This window comes from Contarinia nasturtii, unplaced genomic scaffold, assembly GCF_009176525.2.
Source record: "Contarinia nasturtii isolate CC-2019 unplaced genomic scaffold, AAFC_CNas_1.1 Cnas_scaffold_810, whole genome shotgun sequence".
Classification (NCBI taxonomy): domain Eukaryota; kingdom Metazoa; phylum Arthropoda; class Insecta; order Diptera; family Cecidomyiidae; genus Contarinia; species Contarinia nasturtii.
Window position 1 is genome coordinate 2,340,174 of NW_022198157.1, and position 17,986 is coordinate 2,358,159.

Here is a 17,986-nt window from a genome sequence, read left to right on the forward strand (position 1 = left end):
ATTGAATTTTGAAACTCTTAGCAGCAGAATATTAAAATAATACATACAATCACGATACAAAATGTGAAGGCAACTACTGTCGAAAATAGTGTAATTCCCATTTTATTTGATCGCATTGAGCAGATATTTGCATGACTTGATTAAGAATCAACTCGACTTCTGAAAGATTCCTAGATAAAACTTTCACTGCAGAAGCTATTAAAATTGCTCTGGAACTTTTTAAAATTAGTTTCATCGTGGTATTTGGACAATTATAAAGTGCCAGGTTATTCAATGTTACATGTATTTTCGATGATTCCTTTATCCGCCTTTATCGTTCTGGTTAACAGCCATATGATGCTCCGAAAAGTGCACCCTAAATATTTTGTTTGTATGTTTTAGAATTTTATAAATTTTAGAAATATAATAGTAATCGTTACCAAAAGTGTAAATAAAATAAAGTCGCTATCCAGGAGGAAAATGGTAAGGTCTTTAAATCAAAACGTTCGAATTGAATGGTCCTATATGGTTTCTTTTTAATCAAAATAATGAAACCTGTTCAATAGAGAGTATTCTCATTGGTATGAAAGGGGTATCAGGTTCTGTTATATATATAAGTGGTTTTTTCCAGTTTAAGAGTTTGCTATTAATTTTCTTTGTTAATTATGACAAAAATACATTATTTTTGTAACAATGCATATAGAAAAAAAGGTAGGAACAATTTCGTTTAGAAAAGAGATGACATTTCTACTTTGCCTGCAAATTCGATAGAAGAAATAAAACACTATTCACAATTTTCATTCCAAATACTTTTTGAAACATATATATATATTTTCAATAGTTTCTTCCTAATTTGGGCATTTTATTGGCTAAAATGTTGAATTTAAATAAATTAGTCATACATTTTGCATGCGCTTATTAATTCTGCTTAAAATGATACAAAAGCTTGAAATTTGCCTAAACTAAATTATAGTTTTTTCTTTGAAATTATTTACATATTTAAAATAGTTCTTTTTTTATTTAAATTAAACAATGTGCGCGATTCGTTTATGCTATATAAATCAAATTTCACAAGTAAATTATTTGAAGAAAGCTGCGAAAAAAATTAAAGCTTTCAATTTTTAACATTATTTAACAAATATCTTATATGCGAAAAAAGAATCATGGTATAAAATAAAATTGTGGCTATAATGGTTTGTGCCTTCAAAAATTGTCTACGCAACAAAAAAAAGTAGCATTAGTTTCGATTTAAGTAGTGATCACATTTGGAATATAATTTTTTTTTTGTTCAATGTTTATCTCATTTGAACACTATTGTGTAATAATTGTGAGATTTGTTCATGTAATTTGGAAGTGAATGGGGAGAGTGCATCTAAAATAGAATGTGCAAATAATTTGTCACATACAATTCAAATGGAATGATAATGCTTAAAAAAATGATTGTTTTATTCTATCTAATCATTATCCGGCTGTGTCGGAATTGTTATTGAGTGAACTGCTGCTACGTCCACCCAAACCACTTCCGCTGCTACTCAGACTGCTGTTTTTGCTGAAATCAATGTGTTTCGTTGATGTCGCATACAATCCGGACACACTGTTAGTCGTGTCATCTCTCTTCAGTGTATCGTATTTTATATCAGACTCATTGTACAATTGTTCATAAGGATTTTCACGGTCTTTTGCATTTAAATACCGTACGGATTCATAGTTTGAATCCGATTCACTGCCAGTCAATGATTCATAATTGCTAACGCTGACTGTTAATTGGCTTCGATCTGTGCTGCGAATGCTGTTGTAACAGATGGGCGTATTTGAGCTTGATTCACCCTCGCTCGATGGTGAGGTAAGGGTTTTTGTATCAGAAATGGTCGATGTCATCGAAACGGTCATAGATGGTGACATGATTACCGGCGATGGTGTTGAGGCCAGTAATTGTGCATTTCTATTGTTGTTGTTGCTGCTGTTTTGTCTCGATGGACTTGATTCCATGTCATTTGTTATACTCGAATAAACATTTTCATGTCGTTGATGTTCTTTGGTCATATCACGAATGCTAGCGTAGTCATGATTTTTCGACGATGTCTCTATCCTATCTTCCGATATTGTGCAATAGCCTAATTGTTCGTCTTCTTCACTGCTCAAGATTTTATTTTTCAATTTTATACTGCTGTATCCATCGTTATTATGCAATTTTTTGCTCGACACTTTGGCATAGTGATCGATTAAGTCTGGCGATTTGGTAGTTGGTCGAAGTGTTTCATAATTTGGATCATAATCGGATCCGTTTTTTTTCGCCAAATCCTTTCCATGCGATTCAACAGTCTCATAACCTGGATCATTCGTTGATTGATCCGGTAAACTTTCATAGCCGGGTTCCGAGCCTTCGGCACCGCCCCCACTGCCGCTGTTACTATAATTCGTTGTGAACATATTCTTTGTTTCGGGGAATGCATTCAGCGATTGATTATGAAGAAACACCCCTATAAAATGAGTTAAAAACAATTCAATTAATATTCCACCTCCCGATATCTTTCACATGTATAATATCAAACTAAACTACGACGAACAGCTAAAGCTACAAAAAAATTGGTGCATTACGTTAGATTTTGTCCAGATTGACTACATACGTAGTACATTTAGGATGGAAATTTTTTTTTGAGAAGGGGAACAGAAAGCGTTTGAGAGATTAGAATGACGAAAAAGAATACAAATTGGTTAGTTGTAATTGGAATATTGTTAAATTTCTGTGTAAAAATTGGTAAATCATATGGCTTTACCTGGCGGTGTTGTGATGTGGCTTGAATTTCGATTTGAATTTTGTTTGTTCGCACCGCCCGGCAAATCGGCCGGAATTGTTTCATATCCGGGATCATTTTTTGTATCATAATTTGAACTATTACTTCTTGTTCGTCGCTTGTCAATCGTTTCATATTCATTGTCTTCATTTAGCTGCGCTGATTTTATGCTACTTTTGCCGGGCGACGTGTGAATTGATTTGCTCAACGATTCCGGCACAGTGGTTTCTTGTGTTATGTCTGGATCAGATAGAAAAACGCTCTGGCGTTGCTGTTGCTGCTGCTGCTGTTGTTGCTGTTGCTGCTGCTGCTGTTGATGTTGATCATTCAAAACTTTTCTAAGAGGCACAGGTGATGTATTTTCGGACGGCGCTGCTGAAAATTTATTCTTTTTCATCACCTTTGCATACATCGCTTCTAAATCTTTCGATAGACGATTTTTACGTGGTTCATCATCGATACCATGAATAAGTGATCTCAAATGATTTCTTCCGTCCACCGAAGACGATAGATTTTCACGTGATATTTGCCGTTGACCACCACTTTGTCCAACTTCAATAACCGAAGCAACTGAACTTCGTCCCGATTGCAGCGACAACGATGGATTTGCCAGGCTGCTATTGCTCTGATAGTGATGCGAGTTACCTTTTGGTGTTGGTGGAAGTGGTGAATTTGCTTGTCGTTTTTCCGGTTTTGGCGAGCCCAAATTACCAACCGAACTTGTGCAACTCGATGATGAGGCTTGTCTTGAATGGGCTGCCGCCTTTAGCATCTCAACTGTACCTTCATTGATGCTATTGCGTGGTGTTGTGCTGTTGGTTGCCAGCGAATTCGAATTCGAATTCGTTTGACTCGCCGATGGGTGCGATGGCAAAGATGGTTGAGCCGGCGTTGATGGATTCGCATTTTGATGGGTCGGTACTGAATTGATTTCAACCGATACAACCATCTCTTGAGGTTGAATTTGTGCATACGTTTCGGAACCACTGGTGTACAATTCAACGGGATTATTTGGATCTTCAATTGCTGCATACATCGCTTCATCGGAATCATCCGAAACGGTTGCATAGTGCGAATCAGATATTTCACGTCGTCGAATTTGTGCATTTTGTTTCTTTGTTTGTGCAATGATATTTGCCAATGGCTCACGTACACTGATACTCGTGTAACCCTCTGAAAGTGTTACAAAAGATAGAGATTATCATTTCAAATAGGCCATAAGTCACGAAATACTTTATTTATACATACTTGACGAATCTTGTGAATCACCGCTGAAATATTGTTGCGGTTGCACGATTGGCGGCGTCATATACGGTAACTCTTGACTAGCTGACACTCTACCAGCGATTGCTGATGCTGCTGGAATCACCTGCTAATGGATAAAAAATTAATTCGATTAACTTGAAGATGAATTTGTTGTTTCAACCATGTGCTTACTTGATGCTGTCTTCCATCAACTGAATCCAATAAACTCTCCCGTGAGCTACGTCTTGATAATGGCTCATTATCGTTTGGATTGTTGTTTTCTGCATTCAAATTACTGGTTGGTGCATTCGAATTTGATGTGGATGGTCTGTTTACATTGTCGTTAACTGGTTTCACTTGAGCATATGGATGTTCAGCTGGTCGCACTTTATCGTATGGATGCGATGGAGATCGAACCCGGGCATATGGTGAGCTACAGTCATCCGCTTGGCTTATCGAACTGTGCTGTGATACACTTATTTGTTTCTTAACACTCGACGCAGCTGGAAACAAATCGAGAATTTTCATTAAAACCCCCATACATTAGTATCGAATGAAACTAAATTTAAAAAAAAATCTCTTACGACTTTGTCCTTGAGGCTTGTCACCGACTTTATCGCCAACCGTTGCATATAAATCGGAATTGGTGTCCAATTGATTTGGATCGGAGATTGGAATGTCAGGTAAACTTCGATGTGGTACATTTAGCGATCTATTTATGAAACGATCAAAAGAAAAAATGAATATCGTTGACATTTCGAAAGCGACGAAAAAAAGTTTAATTAATCTATAAAAAGAAACCTTTTGGAATCGGTGATATCATTGTTTGATATTTTTGTGTCTGAGTCACCAATTGAAATGATGTGGTTGCCATTTAGAAGGTTTTCATCGGGATTTTTTATTTTGACCATACCCTCCAAACCGAGAAGTTCATTGCTGCAATGGAACACAAAAGCAACGAGAGAGAAGAAAAAAAAAATGAATTTGCTGTTCAATGGAGTTAATGACTCATACTCTAAACAGTATGTGGCTTTCGTAATTTGTTTTTATTAATCAAAATGCTGCATCATGCTTGAACTGCTGTTAGCGCGAAAATCTCACGAGTAATTAAATTATATTATTAAATAAAAGCATGCATAAAAGTAGTGGTTTCAGTGACCAAGGTCATAATCGTTCGTTTAGTAACTGAAACGTCCATTTAGCACGAACGAAATATATGGCATTATTTCATGACGCCAAGATAGACATTAACATCGCGCATTCCGATCGATAAAGACGGCGGTCGATTGCTGTTTACTTTTTATTTCGTTTTCATTCGCCGTCGTCGCTGCTGCTGCTATGATGCCAGAAAAAAGGCGTGCTGCGACAATCTCGTGTATTTGTCGACCTCATGCAATATGAAATAGCGCCCGAGCCGACAATGAACTTGACGCTGAGCACTTTCTAAATCCGTTTTTTTCTTCTCTTATTACTATAAAACATATATATACACACACACACACTGAGAGTAAAAAATTCCTGCAAAATCAAGAGATAGTGATCATCATTTTGAATGTGTGACTTACTTTTGAACTTTTTTACGACAACACAAACATGCAGCAAACATTGTGATCGATGTAATGCTTAATATCGTTGAAACGAGTATCACCGAATAGTCACCATTTTCCATGTTATTGAACGATCAAAAGAAATGTTTCTTCGTTGTTGTTTTTTTTATTGAGTTGATGTTTTTTTATTATTATTGTATACTTCGTTGCGGTCGTGCAGAAAACACGCTCTATGGAATTTCTTGCGCATGAAAAAACAATGAGCATATACATACATGTATTTTACACAAAAAAATCAAACAATTATGAAAAAAACCACGAACACCGATCTTCTCATAACATTAAGTCGAAAAAATGATTGAAATAAAACAACAAGATATGAAAAAAATAACACTCAAACATAATGAATACGTTAGCATGCTCGTTTATCGACTGTGAAATTCTTTAAATTCTTCGCACATTTGTTGAAATTTTTTTTAAAACACATTTACGGAACTCTTAAGAATGGAAAGTTCACTGGTTTTTCTTCATCGTCTCGATCGTTATTTTAATAATAAATATAACCATAACTCAGTCACTGTCAGAAATGCGTTCAAGTGTTATTGATTTCAATGGAATGTATATGTGTACGCGCACGCTTTCAACGAAAAATCAAAACAAACTTAAAGTGCTTGTTGCTCAGTTACAAATGCAATTAACAAATTCGAAATTCGCTATGTTCACGGGGTGCTTATATAATTTAATTAAAAACAAGTAACTTTAATGATGATTATATGTTTGAGTGCAACGAATAGTGTGTTCGCGAATCGTTAACGGCCACAGTGACAGAGACACACACAATGCTATAGCACGTTCACAACACATCAAACAAATGCACAAAATATACCAAGTCCAATTAATTGATAAGTTGTTATTGGTATTTCTTTCTCTTCTTTCTTTGTCTTTGTCTTTCTCTTTTGTCTATTTATATGACTCTTTCTATTATTATTTTCTTTCGTTTCACGCGTTTCCCTTTCTATTCGATCCGGATCCGATGAATAAAATAACACACAAACAGCAACCAATGTTCGTTTCTTTTAAATAATGAAAGTATACGGAATTTCAGACGATTTTTGTTCGTTTATTCATTTTCGCCTAGCACAGCATCTCACAGATCCAAAATACTCTTTTTGCGAATTTACTTTGATTGTCTTTCGTTTTTTTAGCTTATTTTTTGTGATCGTGCACACTTATTACTGTTGTCGTTTATAACTATTGCTGCTGCTGCGGATGGAGCTGTTGTTGTTGTTGTTGTTGCTATTTAGAGAAATGCAAACGACGAACTGTTTCATTTTTTTCTACTATCTCCAATCACACACACACACAATTGAAATTATGTATATAGCAGTGAAAATAAACAAATACGTAAAAAACTCGTTTGTCTGTTTATATTAAATGAACAATGCACAAATACGCTTTATGTGCACTCGCCAAATGAATTTTGCGTGATCATTTTGTGCGATGACTTGAACTGAATAGAAACTGATGTAAAACACACGAATACACTAACACTTTCGGTCCCGTTTCTCTTGAATTTTTATTTTATTCTCTCTTGTTTTCGTGTGTTATACAAATGCTGCTAGTTTTTTTTTCTTCTTCTCCGCAATTTTGTTTTTCTTTCGTTGGACAATTTATGAGCAATTGAAAATTATTCCGCTTCGTTGGTAGAAAAGAATGGACTCATGTATTTGAAATTTTTGTCATATTATTATTTACAAAATAGCATTTTCCAATCAGTCGATCGATTTCAATATCAAAAACACCATTATAGCACACGAAATTTTTGTCACTTTCACTCCGCTTCATATAAGCGGAACCAAACCGAAACGAATAATGTCTTAATGCATGAAATTTCATCCGAATATCCGATCCAAATTTTCGAAATGCCAATCAGTGAACAAAAAAATTTCAAGCAAAAAATGCGTTTCGATTGTTTTCACAATTGTCAATGGAATGGTTTTTTTACCAATTCACATTCTGTATGACGTGTACTCCAAAAACATTGAAAAAAACTCTTTTCTTTCATTCACATTTGTTCCAATTTTGACACACAAAATTAACATGATTTAATATCATATCTTTTGTTTGTTTTTATGATAATTTGAATGAATCACATATTGCTTTAACTATATGTATTGATTCAACATCATTCGTAGTTTGGTGCATTACACTCACATTTTATTTCGGGGTTATAGAATAAATTGTCAAAATCTAAGTGAAAAAAACCACGAGTAAAATCAATGTAACACAAGAAATTCGGCAAAATTGTTTGTTTGTTCGAAAATGTATTTGTTAGCAGCCAATCGCACGTTTATTTTTTTATTATTATTATAGTTTGGTCTACGTAAATTCAGGAAAAATCGCGTTAGACAAATTTTGACACACCTTTTGTGTACTATGTGTGTGCTTCGAATGTTGCTTGCACAAAATTTACGTTTTCTCGAACTCATGACACCTTACAGCGCGGCTATGTTATTATTGTTGGATAGTAACGTTGGTATGTGTGCGTAAACTGAATGCATGTTTGACGTCGACATTTGCGCTCAAAAGCAGTGTTGGCAGCACTGACGTTCATTCTCTTTTCTCCGTATGTTTACAAAATTTGAATGACATCAGTTGTTATTCAGGTTTTATTCAACACGAAACCACCAGTGGCAACAGTTACATTTTTGGGTTTTTGCCAAAATCAAATGTTGTTGTTTATATTCACCGAATGAATATCCCGTATCATAATTACAAACCATTTAAAGTGGCCTTGGCAAGTGGCACTATTATATTTCAAATCACGTATGAATTTCAGTTCAGTGGCGTTTTTGTCGTTGCTCTTTTATTCGTCGACTCCAATTTACCTGTGAATTTTCAAGAAAAGAAAAATGATCTACAGGAAATGAGTAATATAATTCAAATATTCGTTTTCTCCTTATTCTTTTCCTGTTTATTCCGAATCAATTAATTTCCACATTTTTTTCAATTTTTTTAAGTCGTCTAACTAACTACAACGTATGAATGAACTATTTCTAACCATTAGGACCTAAAAAACTCTTGCGCTTGGCGCAAATTAACTTAATTTATACATCTTAAAAAGTCTTAAATTTCGGCGTCAGTGGAATCTGAATCCCAGTACAAATCGTACGGCGAATATTCCTCGTAATCGTATTCATCGTCGTAAAAATCGAATGTAAACGGTCGATATCCGCAGTCAATGTCGTAGTCAATATGAATGGCAGGTCGTTCTTCATCCTCGAGCACCATATTAGCGATGTCAATGGTCGCCGATCGTGGAATCGTACAATTTCGAATCGATAAATAAGCTAATTGCCGTTGTAATTGAACGAATTTCATGAGACCATTTACGGTGAATCCCCAACAGTCTTGTAGGCTGAACTTAGTCAAGTTCAAATTGCGACCGAGACGAAAAAGTAAATCATCGGTTACAAAATTACATTTAACAAACGATAATTCATTTAAATTCGTACTCTTTTCTAATTTATCAGCGGCACTGCCGTCCAATTGATACATTTTAAAATTTTCGCCATTGATTTCCCATCGTTCGAGTTTATTGTTGGTGGCAAGTAATTTGATAAAGCGATTCACGTCATACGTTTTAAAATTGTGCAGTGATAATGATTTCAAATGTTGTAAGCAATGCAATGTGCTCGGATCAAATGACGCTGTATAGCTAAACATAAGCGAAACTAATTCAATATTTGGTAGATTTGCAACAATCTCATTGAGAATGATTTCATCGATGTCACGACATTTGTGCACAATGATTTCCTTAAGCGTTCGTCCCTTTGCATGGAAATAGTCGTAAAGGTGATTTGGACGTAATTGTGCGCATGAGTTCAAGTGCAACACAGCCAATCGATTCAATCCAATCAACGTTTGACCGGTAAAATTGCCAATTGAATTCATTTTCAGCACCTCGATATTTTCAAATGCAGCCACTAAATCAAAGTCTTTGTCCATTTTTATGTTGTGCAATTCAAGATATCGTAAATGCACAAAGTGTAATTTATTTACGATTGATGCACTGAGCGCCATTGCACCATACCAATTTCGCGTTTCAATCGTTAACGATGCCAATTGGGTGCAGTATTTATTTATTGACTGAATTTGACGCCGTAATTTATCAACACGCTTATAACTGTGCACAGAGACCAAGTGCAATGCTTTTAAATGTTGACCCAAGTGTTTAATTATTTCCTTTGATTTATGGTCAAGCGTCGCATCGATGTGGAATTGCTTTACTTTTCGTGACAAATGATTGTCGGCATTTGACTCGAATCGCGAGCACACTTGGCGATAGGATATTATGTCCATTACATTGAGATATTTCAGAATTTCCAATAGCACATCGTCGTTGAGTATATCATCGGCTGCTGCAGTGTCCAACGTTGTGGGCATGTCTATCGCTATGTTCATTGGCTTGATGATTGCTTCCATTTTATTTGCAATTTGAATTAAATTTTTTGTTGGATCTCAATGGCAAGCGAGAATATGTTCCGTTTTAAAGATTATTTTCAAATGGCCGACTCTCAGTATGATTTGTAATGAACTAACTTTATCTTTTACAGCGACAATAAATTTAAACTTCACTTTGTATACTTTTACAAATTAGTGCAAAACTTCCAATCGAGAATTCACTTTATATGTCTTTTTTTCTGCTTGGTATAAACTTTATTTTATGTATTTTTTCTTATGCCACAGCAGTTTATTGAAAACTCTCTGTGCATTTCGCGTGTGCAATGAATAAAATTTAAATCGCTCTCTCTTGCTATTGAGTTCTGTCGGTTGCAATATACGAATTGTTTTTGCGACGACACTTCGAGCTCGGACCATTTATGCGAATGAACGATTCAAAGGCTTCGAACTCAATGATCACAATTTATACGCAGTAGTTTGTCGCCAATCACAACTGACATATCCGTCATCACAACAACATCGATCTGTGTGTATATAAAAAATTACCAATGTTGCGCGCAATTTTTTTCTTTCTTTCTTTCTTCATCTCTTTCCGCCTTTTTCATTTCTAACCAAAACAACCTGATAAATTGAAACATTTATAAATATAATCATCATCATTGTATGGTTTATTGGCATTTAAAATACAACTCATGTGTTATCATCTGTTCGACGGTGTCGTAGCATTGGTTGAGACACAGTCATACACACACACATGTATTTGCACATGTGCGCGTAAAATTAGCTGAGACAAGCAAAAGGACAAATAATTAATACACAGTATCGTGTACGAAGTGAAAAAATAAACAAAACGCAAGCAAAAAATGTTACACATACACACAGTTTCATTAATGCAGAAAGAGAGTTATATAGGCAGCCTAACGAATTTATCACCTACTGTTCGCATGTCTACAGAATTTTCGCCTGTCCAAATTCGGAATAATAAACATCCGATATGGCAAAAAAAATGTTCATCTGTTTGGTGCTCTATGTGTGTTCAACACCACTGACAGTCAGATGATGTGAAACAACAGCGACATGTGAGTTTGTCTGCTTGTGACTAATGCTCCCCTCTTGCTCGTCTCTTATCACCCCTAAAATGTGTCTTTGTCCCATTTGTGGTCTTTTTTGCTTGAGAATGACCCACGACCTCTGAGTATCACAGTTTTTTTTGAAGCGATTTTCATTTTATTGTCGTAGCATTAATATCGCCTGTTCGGCAATGATAACAAACCACACAGACACACCACACTACGTAGACACTTATGCTGATAACAACATTTAATGTATTATGTGTACGACTTTTTCGCAATTGCAAAAGACAAAGTACGTTCTCTTTGAAATGCAAATTCGCAATAAACGGCGTTTTTTTGTTTTGAAGTGAATAACAAATTGCGGACTTTGTGCGCAGACTATTGTAAAAACATGTGTGTGTTTTTTTTTGAAGCCGGGAAATCTTAAACAAATTCATCACAGAAATCCGATTTTTCGAACTATTTATAAACATTTTTTATTGACATACTGTGTGCGGCAATACGATGCAGCAAAGAGAGTTTATTCACATGCCTTTTTTAATTGCTTTGATCTTTTTGTATATCAACTACAATTACTTTTGCTGATGTTGTTGTTGCTGTGGCTGAACAGCTGTTATCAGTGTTCATTCGTACACGTTTATTTTGATATGAACACGTAAAAAGGCATCAAAATGTGAATCGTCCATTATCTCATTAACTTTGGCGCTATAATTTCAAATTGACAATTTATGATTAGCTAGAAAACTGTTAGGATTATGATGCGGAAATAAAAAAAATTACATTTTCTTTATCATTTCACTCTCTATTAATTGAGAGCCTGAAACCCAAAACAAGTTATAAAAATTCTTTTCGGAAAAAAAGCATAAGAATGTATTTTAAATGAAAAAGGCGATAGAAAAAAACTGAGAGTTAAAAGAGCATATACAGAACTGAGAATTAAAACAGAATATAAATTCAGTTAGCGACAAAACAAACAAGCGATATGTTATATTTTGACTCTCAGTTTTTATTCGTCTCATGTTTTTGACGAAAGCAAATATAATATTTATTGACTCCAAATAAAAAGATATACATTTTCAGTGCTAAAATGAGGCAAATAAAAACTGAGAGTTAAAATACAATATACAGAATTGAGAGTAAAAACAGCAAATCGATGTATGCTACTTTTGCTCTCAGTATTTTATGTGTTGTTTTAACTCTCAGTTCTCTATATTCTCGTTTTGTGCTCAATAATTTCTTATGCTCTTTTTCCGAAAAGAATTTTTATAATTTGTTTTGCGTTTCAGGCTCTCAATTAACATTACTCGCGGCACGCTTACTGTGTCGTAATCTTATCTTAAATTTCTGAAAGTTCTCATTTCTAGAAATCTCTTGTGTACGCGTAAGCACGATACAGTAACACGCGCAAAGCAAATGAATTTCGATGGCTATGTATTCATTTTTAGTTTCTGACCATTTTATGTTTTTCCTTGTCATTTTGTTTTAATCACAATTGTTAAGAAAGACATTTATAGAAAATTCGAAAAATTAATTAAGTTAATTACATAATTTTCGGCAAAATTATTTTTTTGAAACAAAAATTCGAATAAAATTTGTAGACAAATTAAAACATTGATAATTGATTTGACAAATTTAATTACAAACCTATTTTTAACCGGGAGCTGACCAAATCAAATCAAAATGAATGATTAGTTATAACGATGATTTAACGAACTGACCATCTCAGCTGTTGATAAAAATTCATTCATGAAATTACCTAAATGGAATGGAAAAATGCTAGAAAACAAAACTTATGCGGTTTCTTTGAGTTTTTTTTATTCGTCCATTGAGAGAAGCTAGCGGTATAAACATGTCATGCGGCCATCAATTACGAATCAAATTTGCAAAGAAAATTCTGCGAATTTACGTTCAATTTTCCTATTTTTAAAATTCTACATAGCTTTGCAATTTGTGATTTAATTTGACCTTTCTAAATTTAAATGATAATCATTTTTCCTTTTTGCGTAGTACATCATCTAAATTATCAACTATGGATTGTTTTGTTTTGTTTGCAAATTACTCATGCTAGTATATAATTTGTATTGATTTTGTTTTCACTTTAAATTATTATTATCATGTAAATATTTCGACTCAATTCATATATGTGTGAGCGAGACTGTCTTCAAATATGTACTTTTCTTTCAAATGAAATGCTGTTTGGAATTCAATAAGTGTCATTTGAATAAAATGTGACTTAGGTGAATGATTTAGTGCAAATTGTTGCTGATTTTTGGTTTTGCATCTGATTATGTCATATCTAAGATGTGTTATGAAGTGATAAAAGTGATTGAATGAATTGAACACTTTAAAATGATATTTCATCTTCATCTCTATACCTGAAAATACTCAGTGTTGCTATATTCGATAAATAAACATTTCTCACGCGCATTATTTAAAACTACTTGCGATATGCAAATAAAAACTCACTTCCATTCTCTCTTCGCCCACATTCAACGCTTAAAAGTGTTTCGACATCAATGTCTTTTCAATATGTCAATATTTGATGATTAATTTGAATATATTTTAATAGATTTGCTTCTGATGCAACATCACAATCGAAAATGAGCCATTTAAAATTTAATTCAATAAATATATGTATATTACTTAAGTAAGAACCAGAATTTTCCTATTATTTGGTTGAAGTGTGTCTTGAAACAAGAAAAGAAAACGTATTAACTGAAGAATATGCCATCATCATCATCATCGAAAAATTCATTTCGCAATTATACCTTCCAAATTGATCTATAAAAGATTTTGTTGCAATTTTCACAACACCAAAATTAAAAACTACATCAAATGTTCGTCGATTTGATCATTCATTTTTCGTGGTTCCATTTTTTTTCTTCAAAAATAATTGTGTTCATTCTCACTCACAAATTAGACTTTGGAAGTTTGACACATCAATAAAGATATGATTTTTAGTTGTGCTTTTTTTGATTCATGTTTTCTTTTTTGTTCAATCTTTGTAGTAAATAACTGATTCGATAGAAATTGTACACGATTAACAACTCATTTTTTTGTATTTTCATTATGAAACATCAGGATTCGGATTAAATACGAAAAAATGGCTTTAATATTATAATATGTTTTCATGATAAATTGGCAAATATCATTTGTTTTATAAAATCTTCTAATTTAGAATTAATAGTGTGGTATAAGTATCTAATCCAGTTTTTTTGATCCAATTTAACAGTATTAGTGGATATGAATGGTTTTCAATCGCACATATGCACTATCTATCTCTCGCTTTTTGTATTGGGCTGTGGAGACCACAGGAAAACGAATATTCTTTTCATTTTAAAGTTTGATATATAAATGTTCATTTAGTTTAACTTACGGGCTAAACAAATAACGCGCATCATAAAATGCATTTTAATTGATTGGTTTTTCTGCCTTTTATATTCAAAATGGGCATTTGGAGTAATATACTTTAATATATGTGTCTGTGTGTGTTAGTTAGTGGGTGATTTGTGCCTCCTAATTTTAACAATAATTTTGAAGTTTTTTTCCACATATTTTTTAATTTAAAATTCTGGTGAAAATGTTTCTATATGATCTAATTTCTAAGTTTGGAGAGTAAACTTCGATTTACAATTTGTATCACATCATGGCTGATTGTGCATTTTAGAAAATTTACATTTGGTTTCTCAAAATTTGATTTTTTTCACTACAAATTAATACGATTTAAAAAAAATTCTCGGCATTTTCCCAAAATTGAATTGGCTAGAATAATCGTGACCTTAAGAAGAAAATACATTTTTTTTGTATGAACATGTAGCTTTTTTATTTTTTGAGATCATGACTATTCTAAGCGATTCAATTGGAGAACGCAATATTTATCGCTAACAAAATCTTTGCAATGTGAAACTTATTCGAGCTTTCTATGCCGGATTTCAAACTTGAGAACGAAAAACAAACACATACCGAAAAGGAATAACGCAAAAAGAGCTGAAATAAAAAATAAATAAAAAAATGGTAACAGAAGTCTTTGGTCCTTCCGTTTAAGTTGACAACAAACCGATTGATATCCACCCACAAGAGACAAGAAGGATAAAAAATAAGCATAAATAGAAATAAGCAAAAAGATAACCAAACCAACAGGAAAATAACTTACAACACAAATATATATTTTCTCGGAATCGTTGACAAATACCAGCATATTGTTCACGAAGAACCACTCGAAATCGAAGCGAAAGGAAGAAAAGAAAATGCATCATATGATGATTGGATATATGGAACCAACAGTAAGGAGGTAATCGAAATGGTTTCAATAGAGATCCCTTGTTTCAAATTTTATCAGGTTTCTCTTATATAAATGACAAGGTCACTTGATAGAGATGAATTACACTTATATAGATTTGTTTTTATATTAACTGCATCTGTTTGTTATGTTTTTTCACATGTCAATAATAATAATGAAATGTCATTTGATTTCACTTGAATTTATTGAAATGTTTTCATTTGTTTAGATACCACAATATGCTTCTTCAGTGTTTCAGTTATTTACAATTTTTCATATGATTTTTTTTTTGTTTTTTGTTCATTTTAATGTTCGTTTTTTTTATTCTCATTTTAAGTTACAGTTACAATAATATCTGAAGTAGTATAATTTCAACATGTTTATTTTTAATTTCAATATGTTTTTCTAGGTTCTTGTTGTTGTGAATATTTTGCATTATTTATTTTCTCTTTTAATTTGGGAATTGAAAAAAGGGACAGTTTCTTATAATATTTTATTTAGAAATAACAACTCTCTCTATTTGTTTTGTTTACCATGAAAAATATGAATATGTATGTGTGTAATTCAATATAATAATTGGATAATTGTTTTGTATTGAGTTAAATTTGTTCTATATATCTCTGTCTCAGTTCAAGTATGTTTCTTTATCGCAACGAGAACATAAAAAACAATTGGATGGACACAAATGAAAATGCTATTTTTACATTAATATAATATTTTAATTCAGCATCATCATAATATTGTGTTTGTGTGTGTTTGTACTGAAGCAAACAAATTTACAAAAAAACATTTCTGATGAATACAAGAGAACGACCAAAAATGAAAGCGAAATACATAATATAGAAAAGAAAATAGAGTCAAAAATATACAAATCAAAATATATATGGCATTAATTAATATAAATTAACGGAAAAAAAGTCTACTAATACTAGTTTAATTTTCGACATAAAAAAATCATATATTTATATATATAGATTAAGAAAAATTGTTTCGACGATTGCTTAACTCGTGTATTGTGTGAATTCGCGATAGAAGACTACAAACAAAAACGCCAACTGTGTCTGGTCCAACTTCTTCACTTTTGTTAATATTTAATTAGTATTTGTTGCACTATCCAATGACGAACGTAAAACGACACATCCTTCGACCCAAAAGTTCGGTCGATTGATCATGCTTTGCCAAAGCGACAATTCCTTTCCAGTTGAATCCATCCAATCAACGGATTTACCGTAATATTTCCCTAAATCATCGAGAGGGAGAGAGAGAGAGAGAGAGAGAGAAAATAAAAAAAAAATCAAAATTAAATCATTTCAACTTGAAGAGCACATCAGGTGAATGAGATTTTGTGATATAATTTTGCGTTGCTTCGATGCAAATCAAGTTTGTGTTACATGGCATCACATCCTAGCTAGGGGGTTCCGACTTATACGAATGTTCCATATGCGAGCGAATGTTTCATACAAATTTTGCGAATGGTGGCGGATGTTTCATACGAATTTGCGGACGGTGTCGAATGTTTCATACACATTTTGCGGATGGCGCATATGAAAAGTCATATTTTTACATTCAAAAAGTCAAAGTGACAGATTAGTTGACAGAGATTCAAGCCGAATTGATATTTTTTTGGTAATATTGAGTGAAATTTTTCTAAAATGGTAAATAAATCTTTGTCACTCGTAATATAATCACTGTAAGGCACCGTTGTGAAAGGTTTTTATTTTGATTGACGAAACTTTCAATTTCTTTTATATTATCTGAATTTATTTCTAAAATCTCACTTTTCGAATCGAATACGGCTTCTAAAATAATATTCAACAAAAAATCTTGTAATTTTTTTTTCGACTGTTTTTCAAATTTAGTTGAGAACAATCACATTGTGTTTGAAACTGCTACGACAAACTGAACACAGCAATGTGTATGTACAAATGTCACACGACAGTTTGTCGCATCTAGCAAGACGTATGCGGCATCCGCGAATGGTTGCGAATGAAATGTACGAATTTTCTAAGATGTTGATGCGGATGAATATACTTTACTTCGTATATTTCATGTATGAATAGAAAAATGTTCATATATTCCGTATAAAATGGCATTCGCATATAGTAAAATGCCCCTTGCATCCTAGTGACATGACACAACGCACATCGGAAAATGGTCTGGGTTGTGCTTTAAGTCACGTACAAAACACATGTCGAATCATCGTCAATCTCTGAACAATTTGCAAATCGCAACGCAAAATCTACATATATTCATGAATTCATCCAAGGTGCGGTAGGGTCAATGTGCATTGCATTTAGTAACACACACAAAAAAAGAGAACGAGGAGATATTGTAACGTATGTAGGAGAGCATCAAACTTACCAGTGCCAAGGGAAAATCTCACTCCGCCCAAAAACTCATTAGATGCCAATCGATCATGATCCCATATGGTTAATTCCAGTGCACGTTCAGACAATTCATTAAGCGATACATCATCATAGGCAAATGTATAATTCCATACTGGATTCACTGAGCGTTTCGCCACTGGCGTTTTTTGTTTCGAATTGCGATTTTTATCGGGGAGCAAATAACTGTTAGATCAGATGACCCGTACAAGAAAACGAC

General features: G+C 33.3%; 3 protein-coding genes across 5 annotated transcripts in view; all 3 read right to left on the bottom strand.

Moving 5' to 3' along the window:
* Positions 1-889: 889 nt before the first annotated feature.
* LOC116341898 (uncharacterized protein DDB_G0283357) lies at positions 890-5,811 on the bottom strand. 2 transcript variants are annotated; one of them, XM_031769239.1, is made up of 7 exons: positions 5,585-5,801; positions 4,821-4,955; positions 4,604-4,731; positions 4,212-4,522; positions 4,023-4,143; positions 2,757-3,947; positions 890-2,459 (listed from the first exon to the last, which is right to left on the bottom strand). In XM_031769239.1, the coding sequence occupies exons 1-7, from the start codon at positions 5,686-5,688 to the stop codon at positions 1,441-1,443; spliced, it is 3,009 nt and encodes a 1,002-aa protein (XP_031625099.1). In that variant the 5' UTR covers positions 5,689-5,801; the 3' UTR covers positions 890-1,440. The 2 variants fall into 2 exon arrangements, with proteins under 2 accessions (XP_031625099.1, XP_031625098.1); XM_031769238.1 differs by having other exon boundaries at positions 892-2,459; positions 4,023-4,146; positions 5,585-5,811.
* On the bottom strand, positions 5,793-10,492 carry LOC116341899. The gene is made up of 2 exons (XM_031769240.1): positions 5,967-10,492; positions 5,793-5,807 (listed from the first exon to the last, which is right to left on the bottom strand). Exon 1 carries the CDS (start codon positions 10,049-10,051, stop codon positions 8,693-8,695), a length of 1,359 nt encoding a protein of 452 aa, XP_031625100.1. The 5' UTR covers positions 10,052-10,492; the 3' UTR covers positions 5,793-5,807; positions 5,967-8,692.
* A 5,587-nt stretch (positions 10,493-16,079) lies between these two features.
* Positions 16,080-17,986, bottom strand: part of LOC116342095 — a 124,491-nt gene continuing 122,584 nt past the window's right edge. For both annotated transcript variants that reach the window (XM_031769589.1, XM_031769590.1), the window contains 2 exons: positions 17,744-17,952; positions 16,080-16,622 (listed from right to left, as the gene is read on the bottom strand). In XM_031769589.1, coding sequence (XP_031625449.1) covers positions 16,474-16,622; positions 17,744-17,952 — 358 coding nt within the window. In that variant the 3' untranslated portion in view covers positions 16,080-16,473. The remainder of the gene's footprint in view (positions 16,623-17,743; positions 17,953-17,986) is intronic.

Coding starts and splice junctions, on each gene's coding strand:
- LOC116341898 (XM_031769238.1), bottom strand. CDS start 5,688: ATGGAAAATGGTGACTATTCGGTGATACTCGTTTCAACGATATTAAGC. Junction 4,147..4,211: donor TTGATGGAAGACAGCATCAA/GTAAGCACATGG, acceptor TTTATCCATTAG/CAGGTGATTCCAGCAGCATC. Junction 2,460..2,756: donor CCACATCACAACACCGCCAG/GTAAAGCCATAT, acceptor CTCATTTTATAG/GGGTGTTTCTTCATAATCAA.
- LOC116341899 (XM_031769240.1), bottom strand. CDS start 10,051: ATGGAAGCAATCATCAAGCCAATGAACATAGCGATAGACATGCCCACA.